This window comes from Erythrolamprus reginae, chromosome 3 (genome assembly GCF_031021105.1).
Source record: "Erythrolamprus reginae isolate rEryReg1 chromosome 3, rEryReg1.hap1, whole genome shotgun sequence".
Classification (NCBI taxonomy): domain Eukaryota; kingdom Metazoa; phylum Chordata; class Lepidosauria; order Squamata; family Dipsadidae; genus Erythrolamprus; species Erythrolamprus reginae.
This window is the reverse complement of record NC_091952.1, coordinates 28,875,235-28,892,936: the sequence shown is the minus strand read 5'-3', so window position 1 is coordinate 28,892,936 and position 17,702 is coordinate 28,875,235. Positions and strand designations below refer to the sequence as shown.

Below are 17,702 nucleotides of genomic sequence, written 5' to 3'. Positions count from 1 at the left end.
AGTATTTAGTATTTTCATGATCAAGAAAAAATGTTGAAGTATCCTACCTTCTTGTTTAGGAGGCGATTCCTTGGTTTCTTTTTTGTTTTTTCGTCCCTCACGGCCACACTGGTCTTCACCCAAATCAATAACTAGCTCATTCTCTGAATCAGAATCTAGACCGAGATGCACTGTTGGTGAGTCTGTCTCTTCTTTAGCTTTCAGTTTTTCCTTTGTGGGATGTGACAAACTTTTCCCCTTTTCTGAAAGCTCTTTATCAGAGTCTACATTTGCCTTCTCTTTGGCAGGGCTATTTATTTTCTCCACTTCTGAGCTTGTACTTTTAGTTTCCTCTTTTTCTTCCGTTGGAGTTGATGGCTTTAGTTTTTTTTTTACAACTAAAGATTCCTTATCACTTCTTATACCTTCTTTTTCTTCTTCTTCTTCCTGATCATTTTTGGATTTCTGTTCATCATCGCTGATATATTCACTATCACTGGAGTCTGACTTTTCAGAATCCTCTGAGTCACTATGCTCCACTGCAACGTCTTCGGATATTTCATTGATTCCTAATCATAAAAAAGAAACAATTTTAACTCCATTTATTTACAACACCTTATAGTTTAAAAATAAAGCCATGTGAATCAATGAACATGTATATAGCATATCCAATCATAGAAGCCCACTGCTTTCAAATCTTACAAAATCCCGTGAAAGAAAATCCCTCATATTATAATACTATATGGGAGTAGCATTTGAATGTTCATAAATCAAAACACGGAGGGCTCTGGATTTTGGCTTCTTTGGATACAGAGCTAATGCCGTATCATCACACTATACAGTGATACCTCTACTTAAGAACTTAATTCGTTTCGTGACCAGGTTCTTAAGTAGAAAAGTTCTTAAGTAGAAGCATTTTTCCCATAGGAATCAATGTAAAAGCAAATAATGCATGCAAACCCATTAGGAAAGGAATAAAAGCTCAGATTTGGATGGGAGGAGGAGGAGGAAAAAGAGGAGGAGGACAGTCGCTGCCGAAGGAAGAAGGTAAGGTCAGGGGAATAAAAAAACTCCAAAACTTTAAGGCTTTAAAAAAAAAGAGGGACTCTGAGGAGCATGTGCCTCCCACACACCCGGCGCGAGGCTGCCTCTCATACACTGCGCCAGAGAGAGAAACACAGGCGGGCAAGAGGGAGGAACCTCTCACTCCTTTGACCAAAAGGCGGCTGCTCATGCTGCCTCTTCCTTCCCATGCTGAAGGGCTCCCCTCTCCTCTCGCTTGTTTCTTCACTGTGGTGACTCCTCAGTTTGGCTGAAGAGAAGTTGATCTGGCCAGGGCGAAGCGTGCCCTTTAGCCTTTCTGCGCCCAGACGCTCCGGGAGGCAACCTCACGCCGGGGGTATGGAAGGCAACGCAAGGGATTCACCACAGCAAAGTGGTTTATTCCCTCTCCAAGCGCCCAGAGAAAGGAAAATGCTCCGTTCGCTCTGGGCTGCCAAAGCCTCCTTAAGCACCACCGAAAGGCTCCTCTGGAAGCCCAGAAAAGCCCGAGATGGCCGGGATTAAAGGGAGAATGGCAGGAAACTGGCCGGGCCTTCATGCCACTCTCAAATTTTCTTGGGAAATTTTTCCAGGCTCGGGTTCTTAAGTAGAAAATGGTTCTTAAGTAGAGGCAAAAAAATCTTGAACACCCTATTCTTATCTAGAAAAATTCTTTAAGTAGAAGCATTCTTAAGTAGAGGTACTACTGTATTTATGAAGTACTGACAAAAAGAATGTACTCAGTGGCCATACAATCAATCATATGAAATGCACAGGCATACCTAGTTGTGCTTTACAACTCTCTATCGTTTTGTCCAGATTCAGCTGGAATCTGCTGCGAATTTGTCGTTTTGGTGAAATCAGTGGCATTGGAGTCGATTGCTGCTGGACTGATTCACTCAACTCTTTCAGATCCATTTCAGCTTTACTACGATCTAGAATATTAAGTAAAAAAATCTTTCCATTAAGTAACTGAATTTTAAACAAATGCAAATTAATTTAACGACATTCATTAACTATTATTAATGATTACTACTGCAAATATGGGAAGTAGGATTAGAAACTTAACAATAGCTTATTTTAGGGTAGGAGAGAATTAGATAAGAATTATGCAATTAATTATTTATAAGATATACTGTATAATCAACACTCTGAACATTCCTTATGCCAATGAATAAACACCCTGAATAAAGACACAAACCACTCTTGGCTAAGTTAATAAAAAAGTTCCCTATACAGTAATACCTCATCTTATGAACCTAATTGGTTCCAGGGGGAGGTTCGTAAGACGAAAAGTTCGTAAGACGAAACATTGTTTCCCATAGGAAACAATGTAAAATCAATCCGTGCAACGGGGGGAAAAAACCCGCAAAAAACCCCCGCCGCCCGGCTGTCACTTTTTGAAACAGCTGGGGGGCTTCTCAGCGTTCGGGTTCAGGAAGACGCTGAGAAGCCCCCCGGCTGTTTCAAAAAGCGACAGCCGGGCGGCAGGGCTTTTCGGCGGCGGCGGCAGCAGGTTCGTAAGAAGAAAAAAGTTCATAAGAAGTGGCAAAAAATTTCTGAACCCCGGGTTCATATCTCGGGTTGTTCATCACTGATCTTCAATCAGTGCTCCCCCCCAAAATCAGCCATCGTGTTTAAGTAAAACTGATCATTTTTTTCAGCTGCACCTATTGCATTTAGGCTGAAAACCAAGAGAATATTAATCCAACATTTAGTATTAGCAGTTGCAAGCAGATGTGCCCTTTAATAACCAGTATTGTATGTAAATCTCATATCCATTATTGCATGGTCAATTTTATTTTACCAAGATTAAGATTAAGAATGCTGCCTGGAGTCGATGTTCTTTCTTGCTTTGCAGCTGTAGGAGTTGATGGTTGAGGAGAGAAAGGTTTGGGACTACCCGACAAGCTTCCTGTTTGGCCTGTCCTTGTTGGTGCGGGAGAAGCTGAAAAACAATGCAATTGAGATAAATTTCAAATATAGGCTGAGGTTATTTAGACAGAGATAAAGTTCAAGTCCTTCTGTGTAACTTCAGTTTCACTTTACTTTTTGAATATTAACTCCCTACACAGAGTCATAAATTGTTTTTGAAACTGAGAGCAAACACTTTCTCCCATGTGGGACATGATCGGGGTGGGCTGCTGCCCGGATTTTGGGGGGGGGGGGGGGCGGGACGGGACGCAGTGGGGTAACAAAAATGGAGCTCCATCCCAGAGCACCCAATTTGCACTGAAAGATGTTGAAAGAAAATGCAGGGCGACCTGCATAAGCCATGCCCACAGGGTGGTAGTAAAAACTTTGGTAGCCCTTCAATGGACATGATTAATAAGATACTTTTACAAAATCAATTAAAAAAAGATAGATAAGAAACATGCAAATGTAGTTCTTTGGTATGTTGGCCATGGAGTAAAAATTAAATGGTCTAATGCCACAAAAATATTGAGAAATTTCTTCAAGACTTCCAAGATTTTTATCACCTTTTAAAATTCATTTAACCAATATTCAGGGGAAACTGAACATAGATGAAATGCTTATATAAATCAAGAATTATATAAAATATGAACTATTTCATTTTAGAACAGGAACATCCAGTTTTAGAACTCTTCCTTTTTATATAGCTATTTAATTGTCTAACTTTTCCTTTTGTAGTAAATTTCATATTTATTAAATATGAACCATAAATAAAAATTAACCACATTTAATGCTTAATTTTCCTGAAAACAACTAATTCAAAGCAAAACCCTTCCCTTAAGGTATGTTAAATTCTGGATTACTACTGCTCTATGTCTATGTAGTTTCTTTGGTAGCAAAGTAGTTGTAGTTTGTCACTGCCATCTTCAGGGATTTTTCAATATCCAATCTAGCCTACAGTCCTGGTATTTCCTGATGGTCTTTCATCAAGTGGCATCAAAGGTCAGATTATGCCTAGCTGCATGCAATAACATTTATATGTGGCCACTTAATTACTCATTAATTAAGTTCAGATATAATGACAGGGAAAAAAATCATATTCTAACTGCCCCTTTTGATATCAAGCTAAGCAAGAAGCCTAGGCTAATATTTATGTATAAAACACCATTTCAATATGCTGTTTAGTCTTTAAAAGTCATGTGTAATTTCTTGTTTTAGATGTTGTAAGCCACCCCGAATCCTTGGAGAGGGGCGGCATATAAATCCAATTAATAAATAATAAGAACTGCCCAAGCAGTCATAAGCAAAAACCATGAAGTATAAATAACAGTCACCCCCCCCCAAAAAAAAATCCTTTATTTCATTTCCACAGACTATCCAAGAAATATAAATGAAATGAAAGGGGGGATTCAAAATTAGGTGAGATATTCAATCATCTTAAGATTTTGATGACTAGGTTGTGCATATATGTATACATATAGCAGGAATATTACAAATATACTAAAGTACAATTTAGAACCTCAAAGTCATTGTTCAAACAAATAAGGCACAATTTATTTTGTTCAGCCCTATTTTAAAAAGTGTCATTCAAATAAGAATGCATAACACATTTTAAAAAATTATTCTAAAATGTTAAAAACGTTGAAAAGGCAAATTGTTAAACAGTAGAACAAAAACAATTATTTAAAGAAAAATATCAAGTTCGAAGATATCCAGACTGGATTCAAATGAAGTAACATTTACTTCTTTGCTTTATATCAGAAACAGTTGTGCATCAATCTGTACATGTTCTTCTGATATTATTTGTTATTCACCTAAGGAATTAGGTGAATAAAAATGTTAAATATAGTGCTGCTGACATAAATATTCCTGAAACAATAAATTAGCTTGATTGTTTTATATTATCTTCTTTAATGATTTTGCCCTTGACTGTAAGTCAAATCTTGTTTCTGAAAGTTAAATTACTTTTTCCTTTACTCCAAGAAAAATGTACAAAAAACTGGAAGAATGGCGTGAAATATTTTGAAATCCAATCCCTACTATTATGTACTTATCATTTCAGTATTCTCTGAACTCTTGATTCTGTTTCATTATAATTTAGCAGCTGAGGACAACCAGAAATTATTTTTTATTTTAGACTACGAAGTTATTTTAAATTAGGAGTGTGATTCACAATGATGTAATATGATATAAATCTGCATGGCACTAAGTAGACACCTTCCTGAAAAAATTATTTATATAGGATATAATGGGAATGAAAGTCCAATTAACCATGAAGACTACAAAACATTTTCCTTGCTTGAACCAAATAACCGTATCTTGCTCCTCCTTCCTGCATGAAGCCCCTCTACTGTGATATCTTTTGTTAAATAACTCATGGCTCTTCCCTACATTATAATTACAATTCTTCCCAGGCGGCTGACCTACCACAATTTACCCTGTTATTAGTGTGGGAGACAACCTTTAAGCCTCTACCCTATTCTTATAATTGGTCCCAAGAACATTGGATAGAATCTTCAGGAATACTGCTGCACCTGAGTCTACTGCTAGTAACACATCCTAAAAAGCATTAGATAAACTTTCCTTCTGATTTTATGAAAATCCATGTACAGTGGTACCTCATCTTACGAACGCCTCTTCCAACGAACTTTTCAAGATACGAACCCGGTGTTTAAGATTTTTTTGCCTCTTCTTCCGAACTATTTTCACCTTACAAACCCAAGCAGCTGCTGCTGGGATGAAGGGGTTTCTTTTTTTCCCCTTTTTTGAAGAAAGAAAAGGGAGAGGCTGCTTGGAGTAGGAAACATTTTGCAGAGAACATAGTGCTTGCAAAGGAACTGAAAGGGCGTCTTTTTAAGAAAGAAAAGGGAGGAGGGAGGGGCAGCTTGGGGGAGGAAAATTTTTGCAGAGAACAACGTGCTTGCAAAGGAACTGAAAGGGTGTCTTTTTAAGAAAGAAAAGGGAGGAGGGAGGGGCAGCTTCGGGGAGGAAAAATTTTGCAGAGAACAACATGCTTGCAAAGGAACTGAAAGGGTGTCTTTTTAAGAAAGAAAAGGGAGGGGTGCCCCCCTTGCCTTTCTTCCTTCCCACTCACCTTTTAGCCTAGCCTTGCTTCTTCCACCCGCCCCCTTTAGCTGCTCCTCCCTGCCCTCTGTTCGCCTCCCTTCTAAAGTTTGGGATTTTCCTGAAGGATTTGCACGCATTATTTGCTTTTACATTGATTCCTATGGGAAACATTGTTTCATCTTACGAACTTTTCACCTTACGAACCTCCTCCTGGAACCAATTAAGTTCATATCATGAGGTACCACTGTACTGGTTGATGTTAAAAGTTCAATTATCAATTGACGTAGCAATTTTGTTTCTGTATTCTTACCTGTACTTTTATCAATAAAGTCCATGGATTCTTCACTTGCACTAAAGTGGCTAGAGGTTGCTTTTTTCTCTCCATCCTGCTCAACATCCGATCCAGTGTGTACTGATGAATTTGTACTCATTGGTGAACGTGGCATGTCCGTTAGGGAAATTCTTCGTCCAGTACTGCTACTTAGCATAGTTTTGCTCATTAAAATCTTGGGTGATGCTGTCATATCAAAATTAAGTTTGATTTTCTCTTGTTTATCTGTCTTAGCAGTTCCAGCGCCAGGATTTGAAGGGTCTAACAACATTTGGTACTGATTGTTGGGAGTATATGGTGTCCGGAAAGGTGCATAATTAAATACGCCAAACTTTCTACGAATGTTCTCCACATAAACCTCCATCTCTTGCATTGCACTGTTGAATATGCTTTTAGTCTTTTTCACGGAAAAAGGAATTTCTTTAGACATGAGGTAGCAATTATTTACTGGAACCCAGGCCCTGCAAATAAGACAGTAAAAGAAACCATATAAATAATATGGTATCTAATTTCTATTTCAATTCTAAACACAATATTGCTTCTTCATTGCTTATTTGACCCCTATGACAATCATTAAGTGTTGTACCACATGATTCTTGACAAATGTATATTTTATTTTATGTATGCTGAGAGCACATGCACCAATAAAAATTCTATTCTATTCTATTCTATTAAAGGCAATTGTTACACATTTGAATGGGTGTTTGATACATGCTTAAGGTAGAAACTTTATTTAGCAATTACTTGTAAACTGAAATGTCTATTTAATCAGTCCCCATAAAAAATTAATAGTTCTAGAAATACAGCTTGGAAAACAATTCATTAAAAATCAACTAAGGAAATTCAAAATCCAGCCTACAAATATCAGATGTTATGAAAAAGAAGACTATATATTGCAACTGTCCGCGGAGAGGGGCGGCATACAAATCTAAATAATAAATAAATAAATAAACTGAAATTTTTAAACTGAACATGACACAATAACAAAGAAATAACCGTCAACTTCAGTTACTCTTATGTTGCACAGCAAATCATTTTGCAATTTTATGCTTACATTATCATTCAGTCCATTCTACATATGTGGTGATTTCCTAGGACTAAGCTGATCAACCAAAAATAATTAGTATATGAATAATTCTTTCTACTGTTACATTTGGTGGCCTCATACTGACCGACAGGACAGTATAAGAAACCCACCCCTCATAATAAATATAAACATTTCTACATATTTGAGGATACTAAAATCCAGGAAAACAATTACTTTCTTCATAAAAACAAAAGCCCATATTTTAATGGGCTTCATGAAGTCTATGTATGCATAAAGTTTCCTGTTAAGTAAAGAATACTAGAAATAGTTAGAAATCCTATAACTGTATCACAGAAATGACAGCAGAGAACAAAAAGGCTTTTCCTGTCACCTGAACAAATATCAAATCTTTCAAACCATGTGGGATAAATCCTTCCCTCATGATTTACACTGAGGTTTAGAGCTTTTATGTAAAGTCCCCCTTTTATATAGCACTCAAATTAATGGTCCACCAAGACCATTTAAAGTTCCTTTTACAAATGCTAACTTGGACCTTCTAATTCATAATTCTGTCATGGTTGGTAACATGTAAACATTGGTTACCAAAATTGACTTCAGTGGACAAAATTACGTTATCTTTTTAGTTTTTAAAAATGAGTTATCCCATTATTTCTGTACAAAAATAACTATTTGCAGAATATTAACATTTTAACTAATCATTCACCAAAAAGGAATGATCTGAATTATTCCATCATCTTTTGATTAATTCCCACCTGTCATGTTGACCAAAGAAACGAGCATCAACTTGACCATCTTTATCTCTCAGTGCTTTAGCCGGCCAGAATGGGAAACCCTTGAGTTTAGCCCAAACCAATGGGTGTGGATTGCTCTAGAGGAAAGTGCATAGTGACCACATGGTGAGAAAACTATTTTAAGCCATGCATTATTTTCCAACTGCTGACATGCAAGACAATAGTTTTTATATGACCAAGATTGTAAAAATGTCTCAAATTTACAACTTTAAATGAAGTCATTCTTTGTATATAGCTTTGAGAGTTTTCCTATCTTATTAAAACAAATTTTATCTTCTTTTAAAACCTGTTCCCTGTGTAGCAACTAATTGCTAGGGAATTTGTGCCTCATTCTGATTGTTCAGAGATAACTTCAAAACAACAATTAAAAAATCAAATCAATTAAAACTAATCTGTAGATACTCCATCCTCAAAATACAATATTTGTAATTTTAATTTTAAAAACTCAGAATATTACTATTGCAAGGGAATATGTTTAGGAAAATGGTGCAAATGCTTCTATTTAGCTCTCTGATATCACAGAAATATAGAAAACTGTTGGCAGAAAAAGATCTAGGTCTGCCTTTTTGTTTTTTGTTTAATTAATTGATTAAATTATTTTAATTATTTTTAGATTTATTTTATTTCATTTTTAAATTTGCTGGATGATGGACATCGTACTAAACAAGCAATCCCCAGTTTAAGAACAAACAGATCCTGTTTCTAATGCCTGTTCTTAAATCAAATTTATATAGAAGCTGGAACAGTATTATTGTATAATGATGTATAAGTAGTACTGAGTAATGAACTTGAAGCATTGCATATTCCACTTGAATCATTACATGTTTATCTTGGAGTCTGATGCAATGGGCTCCGTTCTTAACTATGGACTGTCCTTTAACTGGAGTGTTCTTAACACAGGGACTTGCTCTATGTTCTCCAAATTCTAAGAACTCCAGGCAGGTTAAAAACATATAAATGATACTTTATATGTATCATTTAAAGTATAAATGTATAAATGTGAAACTTTATAGAAAAAAGTAAGGGCTTCTGAGATTTGATTTTAAAAACTGTTAGTAGATTTCATAAGTTTCAAAAAAATTATATTTGAATGCTTCGAGGGTTCAATGGGATGAAAAAATGGAAAAGGCTTTGCCCCAGAGCCGAGTTGTGATTCTAGGATGTAAGCCAGAATAATAGTGCAAACTTATTTTAATAATTGGAAATATTAACCAAATCTAGATCACTTATATTTTTCTTGAGAGATACTAGAATGAAGAAAAGACGAACTATTCAATTTCTATTAATTTAAATGAAAAACCTGCATTTAAAACAATATGTATAAAAATGAAATCCACTGTGCTTCTATATATGCTATTTATCACTTAACACCCCTCCCCCTTCCTTTTTTACTTACACAAGGTTCACAAAACCAATTTTCTCGTTTTTGGCAAGCAGCTAAATAACATTCTGGACATACTTCAATTTCATTCATCTGTAAAAACAAAAATGAACTATTATGGAGTTGGAGCATAAAATTAAATGCATTTACAATTCTATTCTATCCTGCAATCAAGAGTAACATGGCAGTCATTTATAATTTTCTACCCCAAATAATTATTTTGTCCTGGTGTGCATTCAGGAAAGTATGAATACTAATTTTTGTTGTTCACAAGATTCAACATCAGTCTTTTACTATATAGTAAGCAATGACTATATATAAATAAATGGAAAGTATAGAAACATTCTGCTTGATGGCAATAGTCATCGTTTTGCATAAGAAAAACTCAAGCAATAAGTTTATAGAATGTTGGCATGATGAGTTTTTATAAATCCCCAGACTTTTTATGTTTCTTTATGGCATACAATTTGCCTTCATCTGTTGATGGAACAATATTTATCAGCCCAATCTATTTAGAATTCTTAAAGGATTATTTTGGAGGAATGTAGAAGGAAGAAAGCTGCAGACTTCCACTACACATTTGGGGGGGGGGGGGGATCAGTGAACTTTGGATATAACTTATTTATCTTAATACTTTGAAAGGTGTTTTCAACTTGGCAATGCCAAATCTAGATCCATATTTTTCAAAACAGATTTTTTAATAAACTTAATATATTTTAATGATGTATAAAATAAGCAAATTGCTGAAAATAATTTATAGCCTGATTTATATATAATCTGAAATTGTAACGTAATATTTATGATGTCAATTAGTTAGATTTATTTATTTATTTATTTATTCATTCATTCATTCATTCATTCATTCATTCATTCATTCATTCATTCTATTAATTAAATTTGTATGCCGCCCTTCTCCGAGGACTCGGGGCAGCATATAATATAACAATATAGTACAACGGCAAATCTAATTAAATTTAAAATTACAATCTAAAAATCCAATATTTAAAAACCAGTATTTAAAATATTTAAAATACCAATTCAATCATACAACATATATACATGCTTAATATCTGTCTATGCAGAAATAAATATTTTATTTATAGACTTTATTATTTTAGATTCATGAAAAGAGGACTGCAATCTAAAAACCGGAATATAATTATTCAATTCCAGAAATTTTGAAGTTTTACTTCATTTTATGCAATAAAAATACTAAAACTATGATTTCTAAGTTTTCCAAAATTACCTTAAAGTGTTAGTTAAATTGGTATAATAAAAAATAAATAGTAACTTGGAAATGCATACCTCATGTTCACAGATTTTAATTATGACTTTTGCTGTTTGTGTCAATTTGTGATTTCCTGAGGAAACAGATAAGTACAGATGTCTAATTAAATCTGTTACAAAACATACTTATTAATTGTATTATGAATCTAGAGTGCAAATATATACAGTTTGACATGCATGTTTCAAAAGGCAAAATTAATTAAATTTAAATCTTGAATCTAGCCAGGAGAAATGACAAGTTATAAAAGTAAGTCATTCATAAACCCAGATGTAGTAGAACCACAACATTCACAAATTCATTCTTACTAAATTTATACGCATTATTGCGTATCATTAGTGTTATCTTGCAGCATTCACAGAGAAATCAGTTTAAATGTACCTTTTTGACTCAATTTTAAAAGATAAATGAATGTATCTTACAGATACAGTATATCACACCTGATATTATTTATTTAGATCTGCAAATACTGTAATAGTATTATTGTAAAGGCGATCTAAAATATTTCAGAGTTTATACATTAATATACCATGCACACACACACAAACACACACACACACTCACAATTAATCCCAAGATAAAACCTCAATATGAAAAAAAAAACTATTTTCAAAAACTTGTTTATAGACTCTTAGGTAAAAATATTTAATATTTATTGTCCCATCTTTTCTAAAAAAAAATCTTACATTGAAAGAGAGAAGGGAAAGGGATAAATGTATTTGTTGAGTCATTTAGGGCTTGTATTCAACATGTTTCCTTCTAATGGTGGCAGATTTTATGATGTTAGAAAAAATCAGACTGATATGGGAAAGATTTGCATTGCAAAAGCCTTCTATTCTTTTTTTTGGGGGGTGACACAGAGGAACAATGGAAAACTCACATTACTTTCATTGATAAATTTTTGAAAAGGTTTGCGTTCCTTCTACTTGGAACCTTTGGGCCATTTACTTCAATATATTGTATAAAAATTAATTACAGGTTTGCCTTGCTTATTGACTGCCTTGCTTAATGGCTATTCAAAGTTAGAACAGTGCTGAATAAATTAACATTATAATCGGTCGTCACACTTATGGGCTTTATAGTGTCCCTAGAGTTACATGATTAATATTTGTGGATTTCACAGCCAGATTCTGATAAGCAGAATCAACAAAAAACCCAGCCGTAAAATCACAAGTTATGGTCACGTGATATCTCACTTAATCAAAACAGAAGTAAAGTCGCAAGTTTATCAGGTTGACATGACATATCCCTTAATGACCACATCAATTCCCAATGGTGTTATTGGTCCCCATTGGTCATTAAGTGGGGACCACCTGTACCTTCAAGGACATATACATATACGTACCCCCATTGTAAATAATGCAATTGTGCAAAATCCATTTGGCATCAGCCAGAAAGGCTTCAGTGCAACCATACATCTTCTTTTTAACATTCTGAAAAGGATAATATAAACGTATTAAAATGATGAAATAGTATCTAAATCCAGAAATTATCTACTATATCATATTTTCTTAATACTTTTATTTCAAATAAATACCAACATTATAGGAATATAATTAAAGCACATTAAATATAATTACTGAAGTCTGACCAAATTACACCACAAAATAAGACATTCCCCTGATAATAAGCCCAATCAGGCTTTTGAGTGCATGGCAATAAGGCCAAGTGCTATAAGACAGGGTCTTATTTTCAGGAAAACAGTAGGGATTTTGACACAGGTATGCTTTGTATCATGTAGAATCAGCTACCGTATATACTCGAGTATAAACCGAGGCACCAGTTTTGCCACAAAAACTGGGAAAACTTATTGACCCGAGTATAAGCCGAGGTTAGAAAATGCAGTGGCTACTGGTAACTTATAAAAATGGAAACCAATAAAATTACATTAATTGAGACATCAGTAGATTAAATGTTTTAGAATATTTATTTTAAAGAAAACCAAAATAAGCTCTGTAAATTTAAAAGAGGGTAAACAAAAGCAATCTGGTAATAACAATAAATTAAAAAGTAAAAAAAGTAGCTCAATCAGCAACCAAGCTAAAACCTATTTCTAAACTTAACCCATGGGTCTTTAAACTTGACAGTTTTAAGACTAGTGGACTTCAACTCCCAGAATTCCTGAACCAGCCATGCTACCTCAGGAGTAGGAGTTGAAGTCCACAAGCCCTAATCTTTCCAGGTTTGAAGACTTGCATTTCTAACCCTAACCCAGGGCTCTTTAAACTTGACAGTTTTAAGACTAGTGGACTTCAACTCCCAGAATTCCTGCACCAGCCATGCTACTTCAGGAGTAGGAGCTGAAGTCCACAAGCCCTAATCTTTCCAGGTTTGAAGACTCTTGCATTATTAACCCTAACCCATGGGTCTTTAAACTTGACAGTTTTAAGACTAGTGGACTTCAACTCCCAGAATTCCTGCACCAGCCATGCTACTTCAGGAGTAGGAGCTGAAGTCCACAAGCCCTAATCTTTCCAGGTTTGAAGACTCTTGCATTATTAACCCTAACCCATGGGTCTTTAAACTTGACAGTTTTAAGACTAGTGGACTTCAACTCCCAGAATTCCTGCACCAGCCATGCTACTTCAGGAGTAGGAGCTGAAGTCCACAAGCCCTAATCTTTCCAGGTTTGAAGACTCTTGCATTTTTAACCCTAACCCATGGGTATTTAAACTTGACAGTTTTAAGACTAGTGGACTTCAACTCCCAGAATTCCTGCACCAGCCATGCTACTTCAGGAGTAGGAGCTGAAGTCCACAAGCCCTAATCTTTCCAGGTTTGAAGACTCTTGCATTTTTAACCCTAACCCATAGGTCTTTAAACTTGACAGTTTTAAGACTAGTGGACTTCAACTCCAAGAATTCCTGCACCAGCCATGCTACTTCAGGAGTAGGAGTTGAAGTCCACAAGCCCTAATTTTTCCAGGTTTGAAGACTCTTGCATTTCTAACCCTAACGCAGGGCTCTTTAAACTTGAGTTTTTAGAAGCCTGGAGAGAGCTCATGCTGTCCCCCTCCCCCCCTTTAGCTTGCTGGCTGGCTCGTTGGTTTGATCTCCCACCCCTGATCCTCCCTCCTCCTTGTCTCCCTTTATTGCCCCATGTGTTGTGCAGGGAAGCAGATTTGCTAAAGAGATCCACTTGGGAGGGCAGCAGGGAAATGAGGAGGTGGAGAGCCAGAATAGCCCACAGCCGCGGGGGAGGAGGAGGAAAGGAAAGAGCTGCCCTCCTCCTCCTTCCCCTGCTGCCGTACCAAGTGGATCTCTGTAACAAATCTGCTTCTCTCTCCGGCTGGAGGCTTCTAAAGCCTGGAGAGAGTTCATGCCGTCCCCGTCCTCCCCGTTTAGCTTGCTGGCGGGGCACCCTCTTGTGGTGATTCGGTGCCCTCTTATGGTGATTCGAGTATAAGCCGAGGTCGGGTTTTTCAGCCCATTTTTGGGGCTGAAAAACTCGGCTTATACTCGGGTATATACGGTACTTTATTTTTAAATTATGTCATTTAAAATTACCGTATATACTCGAGTATAAGCCGAGTTTTTCAGCCCAAAAAATGGGCTGAAAAACACAGCCTCGGCTTATACTCGGGTCATTGACAAAGTCGCCACACGAGGGCGCCATTGCTTGAGCCAGAGCGAGGAGGCACCAGCTTTTGTCCCCTCTCGCACGCCGTAGTTCCTCTCCCTAGCTCAAGCAGAGGCAGCCATTTGCTCCAACCGAGAGGGGAAAAAAGCAATGGTGAGTAACTATTCCTTGCTCTCTCTGCATTGGTATTTTGTGGTAGTTGCTGTCCTTGCTTGGATAGGATCTAATAATGTGTTATGAGGCAGAGCTAGACAGGAATTCTTTTTCTATCTGTCTATCTTTCTATCTATCTATTTTTCTATCTAACTATTTTTCTATCTATCTATCTATCTGTATCTATTTCTATCTATCTATCTATCTATTTTTCTATCTGTCTGTCTGTCTATCTATCTTTCTATCTATATCTATCTGTATCTATCTATCTATCTATCTATCATCTATCTATCTATCTGTATCTATTTCTATCTATCTATTTTTCTATCTTTCTATCTATCTATTTTTCTATCTATCTATTTTTCTTTCTATCTATCTATCTATCTATCTATCTGTATCTATTTCTATCTATCTATCTATCTATCTATCTATCTATCTATCTATTTTTCTGTCTGTCTATCTATCTTTCTATCTATATCTATCTATCTATCTATCTATCTATCTATCTATCTATCTATCTATCTATCTATTTGGTTTTCTATGCTGATAACCTCACAGCAGCTAATGCTGAAGCTCTTCTTTGGATACACTTATTTATTTGTTTGTTTGTTTGTTTATTTATTTAATTGGATTTGTATGCAATCCCTCTCCAAGGACTCAGGGTGGCTCACAGCATATATAAAAACAGAACAATAATGTAAATCCAATTAATGATGAGAAGGAATCCAGTTTTGAAGGATTTTAACTCTTAGGTTTTAGCTTTGTTCCTGATCGAGCTACTTTTTTTACTTTTTAATTTATTGTTAATATTGTTAATTTGTTTACCCTCTTTTAAATTTACAGAGCTAGTTTACTGGTTTTCTTTAAAATAAATATTCTAAAACATGTCTCAATTAATGTAATTTTATTGTTTTCCATTTTTATAAGTTACCAGTAGCCGCTGCATTTTCTAACCTCGGCTTATACTCGGGTCAATACGTTTTCCCAGTTTTTGTGGCAAAAATTGGTGCCTCGGCTTATACTCGGGTCGGCTTATACTCGAGTATATACGGTAAATTAAAAAACAGTTGAAGCTAACAAAATCAATTCTATAAAACAGATGTTTGAATGCCCTCTGTAGTTAAATTAAATGGGAGAACTAACACTTCACTCTTGCCCTCTCCCACTCTGTCAGAAACTTTGCACGCACTTATTTCCCAAACTATAAAACATAATAAGAATAAGAAGGCTCTTAGATAAAAGTAAAAATGGTATGCTTCCTAAAACTCAACCGGCCCTATGCTAAAGGTTCTGGGAATGTTTGCCCTGCAAAAGAGACAACTATGGTGAGTCCCCTTTGGAAGAGATCCTCATCAGAGGCTTAATGGTCATTAGTCAGAGATGTCCAAATGGAACCTTCAGAGGGACTGGATTAAATGCCCAGTAAGCTAAAATCCCTTTCAACTCCGTATTTTCACTTAATGCGAATTTCTTAATGAACTTCATACATTTGAAAGAGAGACATTTATCGCATCAACCAATTGAAAAGAAAAAATCTAATATATAGTGAGATAATCTCCTTCCTGTCTACCAACCTTTTCTAATGTACAAAGGTCCATTGGATGAAAGATGTATTCTGCATAATCTGGATGCTGATCCAGTGAAACTGGCTTTTGAAATGGCTCTGTCTGTTTCAATAAACACAAAAAAATACTTACAATACATATCCAACTAAAAATAATTATATTGCTTAAAAACAAATAACATATCAATCTAGTTTGCAATCTAGTTAATCAATCAAATTAAGCAAGAATCATTTGTTTAAATTTGATCCTGTAAAAGCTTGAAAATCAGACTTCATACATTATAATCATTGGCATTTATGGTCAAGGACAACAGGTACACGTCTCTTTACAATTGTCCAAAATTACAAAAGTACTGAAAGTTAAGTTTCCTCAGACTTATGACTGTTGCAGCATTCCAAAGTCACATGATCATGACCATGTTACCATCCTAATTATGGTTGATGACTCCCTATAATAGTCACATGCTCATATATGTATAGCAAACATATATGTATATGTGTTAATGTGATTTTTAACACATTCATATTTAGAGTCTCCCCCAGGCTTACACTTATGTGTTTTTTTTATTAAAACATTGTGAAACACACAGCAGATCTAACAATGTTCTTCCTCTTCAAAAGCTAAGTTTAAAATTTAAATCTTGGCCTTTATTTATTTTTTGAGGTTTTACATGGTATTTTTACTGAATAACTAATTGCCTCAGTGAGATGGGCAACATGATAGAGAGAGAGAGAGAGAGAGAGAGAGAGGCAGGCAGGCAAGAAGGCAGGCAGGCAAGAAGGCAGGCAGGCAGGCAGGCAGACGATGATAGATAGATAGATAGATAGATAGACAGGCAGGCAGACAGACAGACAGACAGACAGACAGACAGACGACGAAGATAGATAGATAGATAGGCAGGCAGGCAGGCAGGCAGGCAGGCAGGCAGGCAGGCAGGCAGGCAGGCAGGCAGGTCTCTCTCACACACATACTAGACATTGTACAATATGAACACATACTATGTAATTAGAAATCTTAAGACAATTTATTTTCAAACAAGCAATAATACACAGTACAGTCAAATATCAACACATATTTTCTTACCCCTGGCTGTTTCATTTTTTGTAGTGCAAACTTGAGCAAGTAGGATAGCTGTTCAATAGTGAGCATTGTCATAGCTTTACTTTGTGTTTCTATGCATTCTGCTACAGTAATTTTCTAAAAATAAAAATAAAAAATACTGAAAATTCTCAATAATTCCACAATTTTCATATAAAACAAACACTGAAATTTATTTTACATTACATGGAGTTATGAATACCACCACAGATATCCATGTTAATGAAAATATTGTGCTATTTCTCTAGGGGGAGCGTAGATGTTTTGTCCAGGTATATGGATGCATCTGACCAATATAAAAAAAAGCTAAGTAGAGTCCCATCGAGTTAGTATTTGAATGGCAGACCACTAGGAAAACTCAGGTGTATAAAACAGATTGGGAAATCAAGCAGTGGCAAATTACTTGTTTATTCTTGCCAATAAAACTGTAGGGATGATCCATTACAATTCTAACATGACTGGAAGCAGGAT

The 17,702-nt window shown here is 35.6% G+C and overlaps 1 protein-coding gene across 7 annotated transcripts in view; it reads right to left on the bottom strand.

Annotated features, from left to right (window-relative positions):
- ZMYND8 (zinc finger MYND-type containing 8) overlaps window positions 1–17,702 on the bottom strand; it is a 129,334-nt gene that overhangs the window by 31,583 nt on the left and 80,049 nt on the right. For all 7 annotated transcript variants that reach the window (XM_070744668.1, XM_070744665.1, XM_070744669.1 and 4 more), the window contains 10 exons: window positions 17,217–17,330; window positions 16,143–16,235; window positions 12,182–12,269; window positions 10,857–10,912; window positions 9,567–9,644; window positions 8,132–8,247; window positions 6,311–6,792; window positions 2,828–2,968; window positions 1,803–1,955; window positions 48–548 (listed from right to left, as the gene is read on the bottom strand). In XM_070744668.1, coding sequence (XP_070600769.1) covers window positions 48–548; window positions 1,803–1,955; window positions 2,828–2,968; window positions 6,311–6,792; window positions 8,132–8,247; window positions 9,567–9,644; window positions 10,857–10,912; window positions 12,182–12,269; window positions 16,143–16,235; window positions 17,217–17,330 — 1,822 coding nt within the window. The remainder of the gene's footprint in view (window positions 1–47; window positions 549–1,802; window positions 1,956–2,827; window positions 2,969–6,310; window positions 6,793–8,131; window positions 8,248–9,566; window positions 9,645–10,856; window positions 10,913–12,181; window positions 12,270–16,142; window positions 16,236–17,216; window positions 17,331–17,702) is intronic.